General features: G+C 46.2%; 1 protein-coding gene across 1 annotated transcript in view; it reads right to left on the bottom strand.

The window, feature by feature from the left end:
• Positions 1-20919, bottom strand: part of LOC149435860 (uncharacterized) — a 118808-nt gene that overhangs the window by 33287 nt on the left and 64602 nt on the right. Inside the window, exon 8 of the mRNA XM_089662358.1 lies at positions 12614-13027. Within this exon, the coding sequence (XP_089518484.1) occupies positions 12614-13027 (414 nt within the window). The remainder of the gene's footprint in view (positions 1-12613; positions 13028-20919) is intronic.

Here is a 20919-nt window from a genome sequence, read left to right as displayed (position 1 = left end):
CCTTTCTCACTCTTCTTCTTCTCCTAACCTCTGAGATCTCCCAGAACCCTGGCCCTCCACTACCTCGCCCACACACAAGACATCCTCTCTCTTCCATAAACTGCTGCAACCCCCTCAATCTTATATCTGTCCCCCTGCTCCCCAAAAAAACCCTCCCGTTCTCATGCGCAATCTGGAACGCCCACTCAGTCCGCAACAAGCTCACCTCCATCCATGACCTCTGTCTCCCGCTCCCTTAACCTCCTAGCGATCACCAAAATCTGGGTCCAAGCAACAGACTCTGCCTCCCCTGCAGCACTCTCCTATGGAGGTCTCATCTGGACCCACTAACCCAGACCCAGTGGTCGGAAAGGTGGTGGGGTTGGTTTGCTCCTGTCATCACTGAGCACCTTCCAAGTCCTCCCTAATCCTCCCTCTCTATCCTTCTCCTCCTTTGAGACCCACTGCATCCGGCTATTCTCTCCAATCTCTCTGAGGATTGAAGTGATCTACCGGCCTCCTGGACCCATTTCCCGCTTTCTTGACAACTTCGCCGCCTGGCTACCCTTCTTTCTCTCCTCTGAGCTACCCACAATCATTCTTGGAGACTTCAACATCCCTATCAACATCAATAACCCGGCTACATCCCAACTCTTCCACATAACCTCTTCTTTCGCACTAGCACAGTGCATACAGTCCTCTGCTCACTCTGACGGGAACACTCTTGACCTTGTCTTCTCTCACCTTTGCACTCCCTGCAACCTCACAAACACCCCCTTTCCTCTCTCCAATCACAACCTCATCACCTTCTCCGTCTCCTCGTCCTCAAACACCTATCCCTCCAAAACGGCAAACAATTACCAACAGAAACCTCCGGAACTGGAACCCTGCTCCCCTCCACTCTGCAACTGACCAACTCTACGACAGCATCCATCCCCTATCCTGACCTAGCCACTACTATCTACAACAACTCGCTTTCAGCCTCTCTAGACACGCTCGCACCCCCAACATGAAGCATTAGGCCCCGACCACTACAACCCTGGCAGACTGACCACACCAGAAACCTCAAACGACACAGTCGTGCACTGGAGCGACTATGGTGCAAAACCAAATCCCAACAAGCGTTCACCCGCTATAAATCTGCCTTCTTAATGTACACTTCTTCCCTTCACACTGCCAAACAGGCCTACTTTATTACCCTCATTAAGACCTTCTCCTCCAGTCCTCGCCGGCTCTTCTCCACTTTTAACTCTCTACTTTCTCCGCCTCCACCCTCGCCCAGTACCTCACTTACCGCCTACAAGATTGCCAACCACTTCAAAAACAAGACTGATGCAATTCATAGGGACTTCGCCACTGCTCAGACACCCATCCCACTTAGCACTCCTTATAGCAATCGTACCCACAGAGATGGATGCGGTTCAACCATGTTGCTCCAACCTCCATCTTGGCAAAGGCTCAACCATCTTGTACAAACATATCTTTCATCATTCCCCCTTCCTCTCTGTTCAGCCACAGTGACATATGGCCTGTGTGTGTGTGTTGGAAGTGTCACAGGCCAGTCAGGCCACAGCAGGGAGCTCCGAGCTATAAACCATTTTTGAGCTGGGTGCCGGGCGGGCTGGGAAGCTGAGTAATTTGGCACATCGTAAAAAGATAACCCAAGCCTTCCCCTGAGTTCAAAGACATTCCTGAGGAGTAAGACACTAGATAACACTTTTAAAATCCATTTTCCCCCTGTCTCATATCTTGGAATATGAGAGACTTACATAAAAACCAGGTATATCGTCAGATTGGCAAAGAGAAGACAAACAGTTTGATAAGTCACACTCCCTGACTGGAGTACCTAGGAAAGCAGAAAATGACATCTCTTGAACCCTTCAAATATGTATGTCATATTTCATATGTAACCGTTCCTCAGATGCATCTGCATAATAATCTACCCACGGGTGGAATGTCACTTGCACATAGGAAAAGTTATGAGCCACAATATGAACAATGAGAGATTTTGGCTCTAGTTTAGGTATCTGGCCAGACAATCCCGCCCTAAATGTGGCATTGGTCCTTGGCTTCAGAGACACCCCCTGCTGGGGAACCGCAAAATGGGCTGTCAGGCCTAAGAGAAGTAAGTTGAAGAATTCTCCCTTTTAACATCAGAACCACCTGGGGAGTTCGTGCCCATTCGCTCTGAAACTTGATCTGCAAACCCAAGGCTGATTGGCAAGTATTTTAACCTCCTTTCTGTTACCTCTTTGCTGTGCTGTTGTTCTTTGTATATTTATATATATATATTGGTTACATCTTTTTTCTGTAAATATTTTTATTGCACCCTTTTGACCTTTTAGTAATACATCTTTCCTTCTGAAAGTGTTGAACTGTTTCTATAGCTCTTTATTGCAACTTACGAATTCCTGCCTCTAAAAGAGCGCTACTGTGTTTGTTTAACCCTCTATATAACCGGTCTGCGGTGACCGTGCTATACAGACGATTATCTCAACCATTATAGTGTTATTGCTGAGTGTAACGTACATGTGACATGATGTAACATACATGTGACATAAATGTACAGATTTGAGTAGATAATGTAGTTTCAGTCCGTTGTTATTAAAGATGTATATTCAGTCAGAAGTACTCAGACACAGAGGCATCAATTAGCTTCGGAAAAGCCAGCTTACTCTGGATGTGACACCTACCAGCTAATAAGGTTTTGTCACCTTCTGGTGAAACCAGTTTAGAGGAAATGGCTCCAGACATTTTGGCTTCATGACAGCAGGGGGGCTCGATCTGTCTGGGAGGCTAAAAGTATATCCATACATCAAAGGAATATGTTTCATCTCTTATAAAAGGTAAAATATTAGTTGCAGAGAGATGAAGATACTTCCTTCTTATAGGGCATTCTGTGCGTCACACCGACACCTAAAAACCATATTTGTGGCTTAGGTAGAAGGCCAGGAAACTGTAGGAAATGGTTAGGTAGCGCTAGATCGCGACAGTCGAACAGCGCTTGGTACTGTCGCGATCGGACTGATGCGCTGGTGTCGGAAATCCAATCCCCGACTTGGTGTTTCAAGCCAATCTTGGCCCGATTGAACTTGGGCCGGTCAGCACCCAGAACATCCTGTGGGGAGGTGCAGGAGCAGCCCCCCAGGATCAATTGGCCGAAGACTAATATCCCGCCTACGTCCATATCCCCATACATGGAGTACCCGGGCATTGGTACATTGCAATTCGTATAGAGCTGGTTGATCGACCAACGGATTGCTGACTTTTCGGACTTGCTCCAGTTGCAGGGTAAATCTCGGTAAAGTTTTACTTCTATCTTTTATTCCCTTTTATTTTATAGTGAATAGTCATTTGTGTGTCTTCTTATATTTTTTGTATTTCTGTAACTTTTTATATTTTGTACCTATTTTATGCACTGCCCACTTTCGGGAAATTAAATCATAAAATTAATTAGTGACTTCTGTGTATTTAAGCACGTGCTCATATCTTCAGAGAGATTAGATTAGAGAGATTAGATTGTATCAAGCGCATTGCCAATCTGTATGCAATTGCACTGCGTGTGGGCAGATTGTATGTAGATTGCAAAAGTAACAGATCTGCCAGGTGCAGATCTGTGTGTGTGTGGTGTCTCAACAGACCGTTCTGGGGATAAACTGTTGGGTGGTGGCAGGCTACCTTTTGTGCTGTGTCTGGTGTGGGGGTGTGTGGACAGCGGAAGAGTGATTAACACCGGGGTTCTGGCTTGTAGGATAGCTGGAGGAATCCTAGAAGGGTGTGTGTATTGCTAGGCTGCTCCTCAACCCCTAGTGTGCACCAGATTGTATATAAGATTTGTATCTGCCAGTGTGTGGTCGACCAGCTGGATTGAAGTGGAGTCTCCCTCTGGTGGTGGCCAAAGGTAATGCGGGCTGTGAAAGTACATCACAGCTTAACTTATATACGGCTCTATATATTCAAAGTTAAGTCTGCGTGCCTCTGTTAGCTAGTCGCTGTAGGCGTGGCCTGCGGGGGGATCCGTGACAGATTGGCAGCAGCATGCGGGATCTGCTTAGTACATTAATGCATGGTTTATTCATGTAACCCGTGTACTAAAGGTTGGAAGCTTGGTAGAAGTGACTGACCTACTTTAATTTTTGTTTTGTAGAAGACATACTTGGCTATTTACTCCCCCCCCTTGTTTTTTTTTTTTTATTTTATTTTGGCAAAAAAGTGAAGATGGTAACCAAGGAAGATACGTTAATACGCTGGTACCTGAGACAATCCGATGAGACTGCGATTGACCTCTGATCTAAAGGACATCAATACAGTTGGAAAGACGAGGTACCAGCTCCTAGGTGCTCTGATAGAGATGGAGTTAGAACAGCGCACCATGTCGGTGGAACCCTGCAACTGTGCCACTCCAGATGACTACGTGAATCGGTGTGACTCTGTTCTCAAACCCTCTCGGTACAAGAGATTTGTCTGGGAGCAAACCTACAGCTTTTGGGAAGTAATAACCCCGAGTTGCAGTTTCTGCTCATTTCCACATTACTACAAATTGAGAGAAAGCACCAACAGTGGATGGAGCAAACTGAGAGAAGACACAAAGCCAAGAGGACCCAAATCCCACAGGGTAATGCATTGTTACCTCCATCCGCATCAAGAACTACAAGAGCCAGACCTACATTTATGGAGACCTGGAAGTGTGTTATCTGTAACCAAGTGGGACATTATGCACAGCCCTGTCCAAACCTAAGGATATCTAGCCCACCAGCAAAAGTGAAAAATGTACCCCCTACTGTGTTTCTTGTTGGAGGAAATGGAGGAGGCCGAGCAGATAACCAGCCACCATTTACTGCAAGTAACGTCGTTACAGTCGGACTACAAGGTATGGGATCAGAGAATGTCCTAGCTCTTCCAGAATTGAGGAGCTGTGAGGATGTGATCCTAGTGGAAGCCATGGCTGTCACAGGGGTTGGAGGAGCCATCCCTGCTGTGGCTATGGCTTGTGTTTCTTTGAACCAGGAATCTGGAAGTCAAGTGAAAGAATTGGGCAGAGCAGATCCCACTAATGAAGGAGGCCATGTGGATAGCCTGCAGCCAGTTACTGCAGGCAAAAATGTTTCAGCTGGACTCAGAGATAAGGGACCAGAGGATGTCCTAGCTCTTCCCGGATGGAGGAGTCGTGAGGATGTGGTCCCAATGAAAGCCACAGTTATCAGAGGGGTTGGAGGAGTCACCCCTGTACTACCTACAGCTTGTGTTGCTTTGCCCCAAGGATCCAGAAGCAAAGTGAGAGAAGTGGGCATAGCAGATACCACTAACATACTATTGGGTACTGACCTGGGGCGGTTGGTAACCCAGAACAAGTCAAAGTCAACACCCCTGAAGTCTACATTTCCACCTGAAGCCTCGGATTCACGTAACGTACTGTTGACTCAGTGCACACTGGGAATTCTGGGGAGGGTCAGGGGGTGAATTACTGTGTGCCAGGGCCTGGCTCTAGTGGCTGTCTGGAGTCAAGGCCTGGAGAAGAGTTTAAAGTCACAGAGGACTCTGCCACTGACAATGTTTTATGTGATGCCAAATGTAATGACATGTGCAAGGCAAACCTTCCCTCTGCTGCAGTGGTGACTCGGAGTGCCCACCAGGTGGCCCCGGACCAGTCATTGCCCACTGCTACAGAGGAACTGTCTGTGGAAGGGCCCAATCTAGCTGGGTTGGACCCTTGTGAACCTGGCCCAGAGGGCCTAAGGTCTCCTCAGACTGTTGTCCACCTGGCACCTGTGGCAGATAGCTCTGAGTCGCCTGAAGCTGTAAAAATTGATGGCAGCTCACGGGTCTGGCTGAAGGACCGCCAGCAGTGGATGGCAGGATGGGGTTGCATGGGCAAAAGGAATTTGGTTTTGTACCCCTATGTAAAGAAACAGAATGTTCTTCTGAAGTTCCCGGGGAAAAGGCACATTGTGTTTCAGTAAGTCCTGGTATAGACCAGTGTTGTGTGCCTCTATCCTCTTGAAGTTTTCTTTTGTCTGCTCCCCTGTCCCCACAGATACCAGTCATGCCATTTTGGATCCTGGGCTGTGGAGCACAGAGGAGGGACCACAGGGTGAGTGTTTAATTCTGACTCATTCTGACTCTACCCCCTCAGTAGCTGTGGCTGGCGGCACTGAGTTTCCAGAGGCTATTACATTTGATGCCGGTGTCGGGGAACTCAGGTGTGCCGACAGATGCTCTGCTGAGGACGGGGTAGAAGTGTGTGACGTGGGTCAGAGGACAACCCCTAGTGAAATCCTCTCTCCTGTAACTTTCCCCTCTGTCACCACAGTCCCGGGTACTGCCAGTGCAGACTCATTTCTGTGTGTTGCAGAGGGAAGTCTACAGGATGTTGGGGCAAATTCAGCCCAATCAATGTCTTCCACCTCAGCAGCTGCAGCTGACATCACTGAGTACTTCCAGGCTGATAGGTTTGAGGTTGGCCCGGAGGAACTCAGGTGTTGTGCTGACAGATGTTCTGCTGAGGACGACAGAGTAGAAGGGTGTGGCACGGGTCAGAGGATGACCCCTGGTGGAATAAAGTCTTCTGTGGATTTAACCTTTCTCCCCACAGCTATGAGTATCATGATTGAGAATTCATTGCTGTGCACCGCAAAGAGAGGGATCACAGGATGATGGGGGAACACTGACCCCCCCTGAATCTGCTTTCTCAGAGGCAGTATCTGACAACACTGTATTCTCGCAGGCTGATAGGTTTGATGTCAGCCCGGAGGAACCCAGGGGTTGTGCTGACCGGTCTCTGGCTGAAGCAGAAGGAGCAGATGTGTGGGAGACAGGTCAGAGGGTGGAGGTCCTGGTATCCAAGCCATGCAACCAGGTCCAGATCACCCGGGAACGACCTTATGCCAGGCTCAAGCATCTGGGTGTTGCAGCTAATAGAGAACCACCAGATGACCCTGACCAGTGGCTGAAAATGATGACAGCACACAATGACAGGTTTGCCTGTACCCTCCCAGTAGTTAGACAGTGGCCAGTGGATGAAATGGATCTGCGGGGTGATCTGCTGGCCAGTGGTGACCCAAGGATCAGTCAGAGAGCAGTACAGGAGCCCACTCCCATCGGCAGGGGGACAGGCTGAGCTGTCAGCAGTGTCATGCTTTAGTTGGGAGAACTTACCCCCCCCCCCCAACCTAGGGAACCTTCCTGGCAGACGCGTTAGCCGACCCGTTTAGGCTCAGCTATGAGTCCTCTGGAAGAGGGGAGATGTAACGTACATGTGACATAAATGTACAGATTTGAGTAGATAATATGGGATCAGTAGCAATATGTAATCGGAACCGTAGTTGCATTCACATGTGACATAAATGTACAGATTTGAGTAGATAAGATGTAGTTTCAGTCCGTTGTTATTAAAGATGTACTCAGACACAGAGGCATCAATTAGCTTTGGAAAAGCCAGCTTACTCTGGATGCGACACCTACCAGCTAATAAGGTTTTGTCACCTTCTGGTGAAACTGGTTTAGAGGAAATGGCTCCAGACATTTTGGCTTCATGACAGCAGGGGGGCTCGATCTGTCTGGGAGGCTAAAAGTATATCCATACATCAAAGGAATATGTTTCATCTCTCATAAAAGGTAAAATATTAGTTGCAGAGAGATGAAGATACTTCCTTCTTATAGGGCATTCTGTGCGTCACACCGACACCTAAAAACCATATTTGTGGCTTAGGTAGAAGGCCAGGAAAATGTAGGAAATGGTTAGGTGGCGCTGGATCGCGATAGTCGAACAGTGTTTGGTACTGTCATGATCGAACTGATGCGCTGGTGTCGGAAATTCAATCCCCGACTTGGTGTTTCAAGCCGGTCTTGGCCCGATTGAACTTGGGCCGGTCAGCACCCAGAACATCCTGTGGGCAGGTGCAGGAGCAGCCCCCCAAGGTCAATTGGCCAAAGACTAATGTCCCGCCTACGTCCATATCCCCATACATGGAGTACCCGGGCATTGGTACATTGCAATTCGTATAGAACTGGTTGATCGACCAACGGATTGCTGACTTTTCTGACTTGCTCCAGTCGCAGGGTAAATCTTGGTAAAATTTTACTTCTGTCTTTGTTTCCCTTTTATTTTATAGCGAGTAGTCATTTGTGTGTCTTCTTGTATTTTTTGTATTTCTGTAACTTTTTATATTTTGTACATATTTTATGCACTGCCCACTTTCGGGAAATTAAATCATAAAATTACCGTAATTAGTGACTTCTGTGTATTTAAGCATGTGCTCATATCTCCGGGGAGATTAGACTGGAGAGATTATATTGGATTATATTGTATTGTATTTTAGTGCCTTTAAACACTCGGTCAAGCTCATTGCCAATCTTAATGCAATTGCACTGCGGGTGGGCAGATTGCGTGCACATTGTAAAAGGTAACAGATCGGCCAGACGGAGATCTGTGTGTGTGGGGTGTCCCAGCAGACCGTTCTATGGATAAACTGTTGGGTGGTGGCAGGCTACCTTTTGTGGTGTGTCTGGTGTGGGGGTGTGTGGACAGTGGAAGAGTGATTAACACCTGTAGGACAGCTGTAGGATAGCTGGAGGGACCTTAGAAGGGTGTGTAATTGCTAAGCTGGTCCTCAACTCTAATCAGTGCATCAGGTGGTGTGATGGATTTGGTAAAATGCCTATTTCGTTTCCTATTGAATATATATATATATATACGCTATTTCTATAAGTTTTATAAATATTTACTTTTATACTTGAATATATATGTTGTGTGAATATTTTCTGCCTGCTGGGCTTTGTGGTACTTTAAGAAATCCTTGCTTAAGAAATATTTGCTCACAGGAACAGACCCCCTCCCATCGTGTGATTTGGAAGACAAAAGAATGTTTTTCTCTTTTTAAGATAAGACTGAAGAAGATCACACCTATACCATGACAGAGATTGTTTTCGTGTAAAGTGACCAATCAAAGACTAATATAATGCTTATGCTGTTATCACGTGATGTTCGCATCATTTTTCATATATAAGCTCACGGTTTCATTTCAATAAATTAGAGAGAAGTTTTCACAGACCAAACGTGTCAGTGTGAGTTTCTTCATGTGCGCACATTCCAAAAGCTGGCCAGCATCATAAATTAGGACAGGAACAGATAAGCACTGGATGATTAAGTCCATGACTAAAACAGTGGTATATAAGATTTGTATCTGCCAGTGTGTGGTCAGCCAGCTGGATTGGAGTGGAGTCTCCCTCCGGTGGTGGCAGTGTGAAGGGTTAATTGCGTAATTAAACTGACCCAATAACAATTGCATTCAGGCTGCCGGTACATCGACTGGTGGTCCATTAGCTGGAAATCGTTGTGCAGGGTGCAGCTGGGTGTGGCATTGTTACGCACATGACATCGCGGTTTTAGGTTGGCCAGTCCTTCGGTCAAGAGTTTGGTGAGAAGGTCAGGGGTCTGACGCTGCGATCGTCACACTCCTCACACAATAACCCCCTCAACACTTTGCTCCCTTGACCTCACTACCACCGAAGAGGTCACTAAGATTTTCTCCGAAGCCTGCCTCACCACCTGCCCCCTGGACCCTGTCCCCTCACAACTTCTGCGGTCCCCCTCCTCTTGCATCCTAAGCTCCCTCACTCACATCTTCAATCTTTCCCTCTCCACCAGTACCTTCCCTTCCCCTTTAAAGCATGCGCACGTCACTCCCATACTTAAGAAACCCTCCCTGGACCCCTCCGACCTGCAAAACCTAAGACCCATCTCCTTACTGCCATTTACCTCTAAACTCCTAGACCGCCAAGTCTACAATCGCCTGAGCTCCCATCTCACCAACAACAACCTTCTCGACCCTTTACAGTCCAGCTTCCGCCCCTAAACTCCACCGAAAATGCCCTACTCAAACTCACCAATGACCAACTAACCGCCAAAACCAATGGCCACTATACTATACTCCTACTACTTGACCTCTCTGCGGCTTTTGACATGGTTGACCACCCCCTCCTCCTCAAAAAACTGCACTCTCTTAGCCTCAGAGACTCTGCTCTCTCCTGGTTCTCCTCCTATCTATTGCAGCGCTCCTTCAGTGTTACCTATAACGCTGCCACCTCACCTTCACTCCCTCTCTGTGTCAGGGTCCCTCAAGGCTCTGTCCTCGGACCCCTCCTCTCCTCCATCTACACCTCCTCCCTTGGACAATTGATAAACTCCCACGGCTTCAACTATCACCTCTATGCTGACCACACACACAAATCTATCTCTCTGCCCCTCACCTCACCCCCTCAGTCTCCAATCGCATCACCAGCCTACTAAGTGACATATCGGACTGGATGTCACTCCACTTCCTCAAACTCAACCTTTCCAAAACTGAGCTTCTAGTATTCTCTCCAGCCCGTGCTCCCCCCGACTTCTTCATTGAGATCAACAACACTACCATCAGTCCCACCCTCACACCACGGTACTAGGTGTAATCCTAGACTCCAATCTGTCCTTTCAGCCCCAGGTCCAATCACTGACAAACTCATGTAGACTTCACCTCCGCAACATCTCCAAGATACGACCGTTCCTAACCTCGGAAACCACTAAGCAACTCATTCACTCCCTTATTATTTCTCGCCTTGACTACTGTAACTCCCTCCTCACTGGCCTACCTCATCGCAGGCTATCCCCTCTTCAGTCTATCATGAATGCTGCTGCCAGACTCATTCACCTTACTAACCGCTCTGTATTTGCCACCCCTCTCTGCCAATCCCTCCACTGGCTTTCAATTGCCCAGCGGATAAAATTCAAAACACTAACACTGACGTATAAAGCCGTTCATAACATCGCCCCTAATTACATCACCAACCTTGTCTCTAAATACCACCCAAACCGTACTCTCCGCTCCTCGCAAGACCTCCTACTCTCTAGCTCCCTTGTCTCCAGGATTTCTCACGGGCTTCACCCATCCTCTGGAACTCCCTACCCCAAGCTATCAGGCTATCGCCTACTCTGCTCACTTTTAGGTGCACTCTGAAAACTCATCTCTTCAGGGAAGCCTACCCCGACCAACTACTGGAATCCCCTACTTCCCAAACCACTCCATCCCCCACAGCTAATTACCTCTTGTACCACTATCCCCTCCCTCCAAGATTGTAAGCTCCCAGGATCAGGGCCCTCTAATCCTTCTTGTATTGAACTGTATTGTTACTGTACTGTCTCCCTCCATAATGTAAAGCGCTAAGCAAACTGTCGGCACTATACAAGTTCTGTATAATAATAATAATAATTGCTCATTTTATTAGCCTAGCAGCAGCCTGGAATACAGCCAGACATCAATACCCTCACTAGGGATCTCGATCGTCTCTATAATCAGCATAGTCACCATCCTTCCTCAGATCTATTATCCCAAATTAACTGTAAACGGGGGGGGCTTGAATTACTTCTTTCAGAAGTTACAGAAAAGTCTCTTCGCTGGTCTAGGGCTGAATTCCTTCTCCATAGTAACACTGCTTCTACTGGAAAGTTAAAACAATCAAAAAAGAAGTTCTAGACATTTTCACCAAATTTTCCAGCACATTATTATTCATCCTTCATGCCATCTCCTCTTCCTCCTCTCTTGATTGGCCCAACAAGCTGTTTGCTATGGGGGCTCTTGACAGAAAGGAGGAGCCAGGAGTGCCAGCGGGTGATCTGAGAAGAGGAGGATCCAGGCTGCTCTGTGCAAAACCGCTACACACAGCAGGTAAGTATAACATCTTTTATCACATAACACCATTAGTATCGCTTTAAAGTGTTACTAAACCCACAACAGTACAATTAGTCTGTAGATGAAATAAAGCATGCTTGTGGAACCTAAGGGGTTTGATCAAGTCTTCTCTGATCCTCCCCTTCTTCCAGTGTCCCAATTTTATCTCCTAATAAGACCTATCATGTGGAGTCAATCTGCACATGCTCAGTTTGGTGTGTATTGCTAGAGAGGCTTTTTTTTCTTCGGAGGGTGTATGTGATCAACACAGGATCAATCAGCACTGTCCAGACAGAGGTCAGCGGTTCTGCATCCTCCTAGAGTAAAATGAAAGTCACAAGACAAGTAGGCACTTTGCAGTTTATAGTTACTAAAATAATTAAATTTCCATGTTCTGTGTACTGTGGGAGACCAGATGTAGTGAACGCAGGGTCCGAGCAGAGCGGATACAGTGAACGCGGGGTCCGGGGAGAGCGGATACAGTGAACACGGGGTCCGGGGAGAGCGGATATAGTGAATGAGGGGTCCGGGGAGAGCGGATATAGTGAATGAGGGGTCCGGGGAGAGCGGATATAGTGAATGAGGGGTCTGGGGAGAGCGGATATAGTGAATGAGGGGTCCGGGGAGAGCGGATATAGTGAATGCGGGGTCCGGGGAGAGCGGATATAGTGAATGCGGGGTCCAGGGAGAGTGGATATAGTGAATGCGGGGTCCAGGGAGAGTGGATATAGTGAATGCGGGGTCCGGGAGAGCTGATATAGTGAATGCGGGGTCCGGGGAGAGCGGATATAGTGAATGCGGGGCCCGGGGAGAGCGGATATAGTGAATGCAGGGTCCGGGGAGAGCGGATATAGTGAAAGCGGGGTCCTGGGTTTAGTAACACTTTAAGTATAAAACCCTTTTTCAGTACCTACAGCATACCCACTACTTACCTGCTACTGTATTGTACACATTCAGAGTCCTGCATGCAGAGACGGGCTGTTTTAGGGAAGCGTGTTCCACCTCTACACCAAGCACGGCGCCGTCATCTATATCTGCACTTGGGGTGATAGTAATGAAGCAGAGATACTCGTACATTCCTATACAGGATTTTGTCATCTTAACCGGTAACAATGTTTGGTGTTCAGCATCTCCTTCCAGAAGCAGAGCAATAGAATTATTGGATGTTGTCCGTTCTGTAGATTCCCAGGAGGCAATAAGCTGTTTTTTTATGGTATTCCGTCTTTTCAGAAATACATTTATCTGGATTTCTTTTTGTCCGAAATGTGTTATCTGGCAAGTTAGAGTTGTTTTCTTCATATGAGTCATACGACGATCCCCTGAGATCTCAGATATAGTAAGAACATCTATAAAACAATGAGAAGAAGTCAAATACATTTCTAGTTCATTTTACTCTATATGCCTTATGAATGCATTAACCCCTCGCCTGCCGGGCACTTATACCCCCTTCCTGCCCAGGCCAGTTTTCAGCGTTGTCACACTTTGAATGACAATTGCGTGTTCATGCAACACTGTACCCATAGGAAACTTTTATCCTTTTTTTGAGACAGATAGAGCTTTCTTTTGTTGGTATTTAATCACCTCGGGGTTTTTTATTTTTTGCTAAACAAACCAAAAACAACTGGAAATTTTGAAAAAAAAACCAAGTTTCTTAGTTTTTGTTATAAAATTTTGTAAACAAGTGATTTTTCTCCTTCACTGATGTGCGCTAATGAGGCTGCAGTGAAAGGCACTAATAGGTGGCACTGATAAGGAGGCACTAGTAGGTGCCACAAATGGGCATTGACAGGCATCACTAATGGGCACTGAAATGCAGCACTCATATATGGCACTGATAGGCAGCTCTGTTAGGCGGCAATGATGCACAAGGATAGGCGGCACTGACTGGCAGCTCAGATGGGCACTGATATGTGGCATTGATGTGCACTGGTAGGCACTAATATGTGGCATTGATGTGGCACTGATGGGCACTGGCAGATGGCATTGATGAGCACTGACAGGTGGCACTTCTGGGCCACACTGATCATCAGGGCACATTTCTCATCAGTGCCCTGATGATCAGTGTACATGTCCCCTCCAAGGAATGCCGATTACCAGCTCTCCTCTCCTCTGTCAGCGTGACAGCTCGTGAGGAGAGAAATGCCAATAACAGGCATTTCCCAATTTACATGCGATCAGCTGTGATTGGACACAGCTCATCACATGACCGAGCCGACATCTTTGGCTCTTTCCGTTGATCGGTGATCCGCTGTGTCTGAGGGACACAGCGCACCACCAATCGCCACGCTGCCAGACCCGCGCATGCATGGTTAGAGTGGGAGGACATCATATGACATCCTCCCAGAACGAGAGAACCTCCTTGCACCCGTCATTACCTTATATGGTGGGCGGGAGGGAGCCGGTTAAAGGGCATCTTGATGGATAATTTTCTCATCATATCCCTTATAGTACAAATGTCAACCAAGAGATAAAAAGGTGTACAACACACGTGAAAAACTCTGTACATTTCAGCACTGAGGTCTACCAAAGATGACCACAAATGATGTATGATAAACAATGGATCATGGACTTTACCAGGAATGTGTAGTAGATGCTGCCCTCCTCAACCAGGGAAGACTTGTGAAAACTACAAAAAAGAAAAATCAGGAGGGCACAAATGCCTACTGCATTATGAACGATTTATTGTTCACAAAACATAGATGCCAAATGGATACTCACAGAAGTGGAAAGTAAAACCACCCAAAAAAATACAAAATGCCACAGCAAGGGGAATCACATTTGGCCATGCACCCCAGCTAGGCTGGCAAGCTGACATGTTTCGAAGTATACTCCTCAGAGCTATGCTAGCCAACATCATGTTGGTGATGCTTCAGCTTGACAGTCCAGCTGGATTGCATGGATACATGTGATTCCCCTTGCTGTGGTATCTTGTGGTTTTTATGCTATTTTACTTTCTACTTCTGTGAGTATCCAAATTGTTGGTAATTCACTAGGCATTGCACCCTCCTGATTGTTCTTTTTGTAGTTTTCACACGAGAGAAAAAAAAAAAAAAAAAAAGAAGTGAAACTTTTTGAAGGTGCTCCCTCCTTTCAAGGAGTAACAAAAGCACGCATATATACTGCTAAATACATACACTATATTGCCAAAAGTATTGGCCCCGCCCTCCCAATTATTGGATTCAGGTGTTTCAACCCCCTCCATGGACACAGGTGTATACAATCAAGCCCCTAGGCATGCAGACTGCTTCTACAAACATTTCTGAAAGAATGGGTCGCTCTCAGGAGCTCAGTGACTCCAAGCGTGGTCCCGTGATAGGTGGCCACCTGGGCAAGTCCATCCGTGACATTTCCTGGCTACTAAATATTCCACGCTCAACTGTTAGTGGGATTATAACAAAGTGGAAGCAACTGGGAACAACAGCCACCAAGTGGTAGGCCACGTCACATGACAGGGCGGGGTCAGCGCATGCTGAAGCGCACAGTGCGCAGAAGTCGCCAACTGTCTGCAGAGTCAATAGCTAAAGACCTCCAAACTTGGTGTGGCCTTCAGATGAGCACAACAACAGTGCGTAGAGGGCTTCATGGAATGGGTTTCCATGGCCGAGCAGCTGCATCCAAGCCTTCCATCACCAAGTGCAATGCAAAGCGTCGGATGCTGTGGTGTAAAGCATGCCGCCACTGGACTCTAGAACAGTGAAGGCGTGTTCTCTGGAGTGACCAATCGCGCTAATCTGTCTGGCAATATGATGGACGTATCTGGGTTTGGTGGTTGCCAGGAGAACGGTACTTGCCTGACTGTATTGTGCCAAGCGTAACATTTGTAAAAGGGGGGCTATGGTGTGGGGTTGTTTTTCAGGGGTTGGGATTGGCCCCCTAGTTCCAGTGAAGGGAACTCTTAAGGCATCAGCATACCAAGACATTTTGGACAATTTCATGCTTCCAACTTTATGGGAAGAGTTTGGGGATGGCCCCTTCCTGTTCCAACATGACTGCCTACCAGTGCAAAAAGCAAGGTCCATAAAGACATGGAGGAGCCAGTTTGGGGCGGAGGAACTTGACTGGCCTGCACAGAGTCCTGACCTCAACCCCACAGAACACCTTTGGGATGAATTAGAGCGGAGACTGCGAGCCAGGCCCCCTCCCCCGACATCAGTGCCTGACCTCACAAATGTGCTTCTGGAAGAATGGTCCAACCTTCCCATAGACACCCTCCTAAACCTTGTGGACGGCCTTTCCAGAAGAGTTGAAGCTGTTATAGCTGCAAAGGGCGGGGCCAACTCAATATTGAACCCTACGGACTATGACTGGGATGCTATTAAAATTCATGTGCGTGGAAAGCCAGGTGTACCAATACTTTTGGCAATAAAATGTATACAGTATATAGTGTCACATAAATTTCTCTTTAGCACAATACATCATTTTAGGTCCCTTTCGCATGGGGTGGACTCCACCTGCTCAGTGGGTTATCTGTCATATGATCCCCGCTGAGAAGGCAGATAACAGGTCCATGTATGATGCACTTATGCAGAGCGCATTCCTCTGTGGGCAGTCAGATGTAAATAGGCTTCCTGTCCGTTTACACCTGACTGTCATCTAATCCAAGCCGCCCAGATGGACAAGAATGGATCCCCCATCCGTTTGTTTTTAGTGGCTCAGATGCAGGCTGGTATAAATGGACACAAGTCTGTTTACATTCACTGCTCCATAAAGGGCAATGGATGTCCGATCCGGTCCACCTGAAAAATGGACAGACGGACTTGATCGGTCCACCCGTGTGAAAGGAGCCAAAAGCAAGGATAAAAGAATACATAATTACAGTCCAAGAGTTGTTAGAGTAGTAATATTTTTAAAACATCTCCCATGGCCAACCCATGTATACTATAACTGCTTGCTGACTGCATCTCATGGATGTACGGCGGCAAAGCGGTTTTCCTGGATCATGTACCTACTATGTGATCTGTGCTTCCGGGTAGGGGGTGTATGCTTGCGCCCGCCGTGACTATGCTGTGGCTATGGATGCCAGGTGATCGCCTTGTGTCAAAGAGGCAATTACTGACTTTCTTGACTCCATGCAAAATTTTGGAATTTGAATGAATTTGTTGAGGGATTTTAGGACCAGGATTGGGCGAATACCCCCCTTTGGGTTTTGGTACCATGAACAGGTCGAAAACATCTTCAAACACTCAGTAGGCAATATTTATTATACACAATAGGTCAGTGTATTACATGCTCGTACGTGATTGAAGTAATTTACTTTATGTTGACTGCACAAAACACACTATGGAAAAGGTTGAGAGAACACAGGAGATTCATTGAAGAGGGTTCCACCAAGCATAGTGTGCCTCAGCAATTGTCGCTTAAACGTAATAAGAGTTTTAGGGAACTTGAAGCTTTTGTTATAGAGGCCATGTCCAGCCACCTCATGAAAAGTTTCTAAAGTTGTGTAAACAAGAAACATACTGGATACACAAACTGAACACCTACACACCAGATGGACTGAATGAGGACATTGACATATACACAGTAGATTAGGCAAAAAGGTCCTTGTAGTTGTGGATTTGTGGCTGTCCCTTGGCTTATGCATGTGTTTATATAATTGACATACGTAATTATATATTCATACACACATCTCTAGGTTGTTTCCCCATCTAGTTTTACTTTTAAGAGCACTTTTTATTCATTTTTATTCAGTTCTTCAGTGGAATGATTATACAATTACTGGGTGTTTTCACCTCCCTAGTATGTGATCCAGGTCACCACATTGTTTTCATATTTATATGTTCATTTTCATTATTTTAATTTTTTGTAGATTTTTTTTATATTTACATTTTTAATTGTGTTGTAATTGTCTCTCTTTATATATCGGATGTTTTTTCTCTTTTTTCAATATGTATTCTAATGGAGCTTTCACTGTATACATGCGTGGAGTGTATTTATTGATGTATCGCAAAGTGGTGTTTTTAGTTCTGAGCATATGGTTTATAATAATTTTCTGCTTTTATCTCATGTCCCCATCATATTTTCTTTGTAGCAGTTCATGTGCCATTTTATAACATTTATCCCAGGCTTAAAGCAGAGCTCCACCCAAAAGGGGAAGTTCCGCTTTAAAGACTGGTCCCCCGCTCCCCATTAAGGGTTTGCTCCTTTAGGGAGCAGGTACTTGAAATTAACAGATACACTCTCCCAATTCCGTTGCGATCGCCTAGGTGATCAGAAGCAGAAGTTGCCCTCCCCCCTGTTGTCTTCTAGGACATGGGATTGGTCCTGTAGTCTTCTGGGACCTTTCAGAAAGAACAGCATCACTCATGCATGAGCAGTGGTCATCTGGCTGTGAAGCTGCAAGGTGTCACATGCGGGTGCCTACACTGAAGATTCTGGCACTGGGAACACAGAACGGCCGGTGAGATGGGCTTCAGGGAGGACACCACAGGATCGAGGGACAGGTGAGCAGCTGTTTTTTAGAGTCAGCAGATACAGTTTTTGTAGCTGCTGACTTTTTTTAGTTTGACTGGAGCTCTGCTTTAATGATCTCTGTTTGTAATAATCAATCACAATTATATACAATGCATCTCGCATGACTGACAGGCTACTCAGGGGTTAACTGAGTGAGGGGAGAGAAGCAAGGTTCCACCTGTGCCCCCCTTATATTTGTATGCACACCTTCAATGCTGGTTTTTTTGGTCTCCTGGCTTGACAAAAGGCAGAGCCTCCAAACGTTGCTACAGAGACCAATATTGTTTGCCTCCTTCCAGCACGATGCCCAGCTTCCTGGATTCTGATGATTTGATGTTCCTTCCTGTGACAGTTTCCTGTAATGTCATTTCCAGTCTGGTTGACAACTCTTCCTGGTTTGGAATACACACTATTCACCATTGGCATTTTTTCCTCCCGGCTGGTCCATCCATCCTCTCATCCTTTTTTCACTTGGGGGCAACAGGCAACAAAGATGGTACTCTCGAGCAGTGAGTCAGATGTGAGGTGTGGATTTGTTACACCTTCTGTTACAATCATTTTATTTAGGTTGAAAATAAGAAACAAGCGATACAAAATAGAATGTAGATATGCATTACAGAACATTGAGCGTAAAGTTTGCAGATAGCAACACCAGTCGCTGGGATGCTGACAACAAGGCCTTAAACATGATCCACATAGATGAAAGAGCGGGTAAGATAAAAAAAAATAAAATTCTACTCTAATCTGCACTAAAGAGGACGCTAAAATCCTATGCATGAAGGGTATCCATCTTGGTCAGCAGTCCTGCAGGGTCATTAGACCCTGATATCTCTCTCTATACAAAAAGGTGTCACTTGTGGTGAACAAGTGGATTAATATGAGTCGGGGTAGGTGTCCTGACAACAGTGACCAACCTGCATTACAAGGAGGAAAAAGAATGTGGAAAGTAGGAAAGACAAAAGAAGAGGAATGTGAAAAAAGGAAGGAAAATGCAAGAGTGTGTCCATTCAGGAATCCATCACCTTCACAGCTGGGAGCCACCCCTAGGTGTCTGGTACCTGTAGATAAGATAGACAGGGGTTCCAGACCTTATTGAATAAGGCTTGTTTATCCCAGAAGACACTCAATCTTTTCATTCAGCATGATCCAGGTTAGCTTTTGCTTCATCAAGGCCAGGTCAATCACCAGACTTTTCCAGGCTGTCGCTGTAGTGATTATGACTGCTAAGAACATGCAGTGAATCAAAGCTTGCGTGTACCTTGGGATATCGTCCACTGGGCATTCAACATTGCTGGTAAAGCATCTTTGGGAATGTTGACAATGTATGAGAGAGTGGACCCTTGTCCAAAAGCGGAGAACCTTGAAAAAGGTCCACCACGTATGAAGGGCCGTTTCCACCTGTCGAGCTCTCAACACAGCGCATTGCTCCACCTCAGTCTCAACGCTGCCTTCTGATATGACGCACGGCACTGGCGTGATGGCCAGCCTTTCTGAAGAAGTGCTGCAGCACGAAACGCGTTAAAGGGGCCATTACGCTGTGACGTCTTGCCACCGGCACCTAGCATAGGTCCGACAGCCATCTTTTTTCTGTGGTCAGTATACCATTTTTACACACATTTATTTTTATACTCATACCACGTGGATTAATAAATTGATTTTAAAACTACTACACTATGGGCCATTTTTTGGTTGGCTCCCTGGCATTCACTTCCAGAGCCCATTTTAGAGTATACAGGAGCTGAATCACATATGGCACCAACCCAGAGGAGGGAGCAGTTCCAGTGTTAGCTGACAAACATCCACCCATCCAGGCCTCTGCCTGGATTCCATCCACACACATCAAGAGAGACGTGTCTGTAGCTGCCCACCATCCAAAGGGAGGAGAATCTGTTAAGACGGCCCAACTTGTCCATCCCATCCCGAGAGGGGGACCTCTGGATATACTGATTATATGCTGATCTGAAACATCACCATATCTATTTGGACATCGGGTTCATTGCTCCCAGAGCACAAGCGCTGTTGCTGGTTTATAATCTGACCAGCCATTAGCTCTGGTGAGTTCATTTAATCTCCTTTGGTGGTGGATTTTTCACAATTGGTTCAAGTCACTTATATATTTTTTTTGGACACTAATTTATGTTTGGACGCTATAATTATTTATTTAAAACAATAAATGTTTTTTTTGGATGATGATATACACCTTTGTATAAGTTTGTTATTAGCGCATACCTTTTAATTAGGATTAAATATCGGATACTTAGACTACTACACTATCAGAGTCTTTTTTTATCCTGTCGAGTGATATACTTAGCGGTGGTCAGGAGCCAAGGCGCCCAGTCTACTAACGCTATTTGAAGCAAGTCTTGGAGGAGCTTGTCTGGCAGCATATGTGATTAAGATCCCACTTAGTGATCTTGAAGGCGTGCAGGCCCATTGGGTCGTTGCATTAAGGTGAGGGGGCATTTCAGCCAGAGGAGGATTGGCACTCACCATCACCTGAGTTTTTTTATGCGCCTTGCATGAAGTTTCACTGCGTTGCAGGCACCATCACTTATTGTTGGAGAACTCTTTATATACATTTTATTTACCTACCTCACACAGAAAGATATAGAGTGGAAGTGAGAGGGGAATTGTTACCATTAACTCCTCTTGTCACTATTTGTTCATGTGTGGATATTAGAGTGTATTATATATTTGATGTGTTAATCGTGAAGCGCTGCACTACTTTTCCATTTTATTGCATTATTTAACTGTTGGGTATCAGATACAGTGCTGGCTGCTATAG

Source organism: Staurois parvus, unplaced genomic scaffold (assembly GCF_062004578.1).
Source record: "Staurois parvus isolate SC_StPar_1 unplaced genomic scaffold, SC_StPar_1.0 ptg001460l, whole genome shotgun sequence".
Lineage (NCBI taxonomy): Eukaryota > Metazoa > Chordata > Amphibia > Anura > Ranidae > Staurois > Staurois parvus.
The sequence above is the reverse complement of the archived record's forward strand: the minus strand, read 5'-3'. Positions and strand labels throughout refer to the sequence as shown.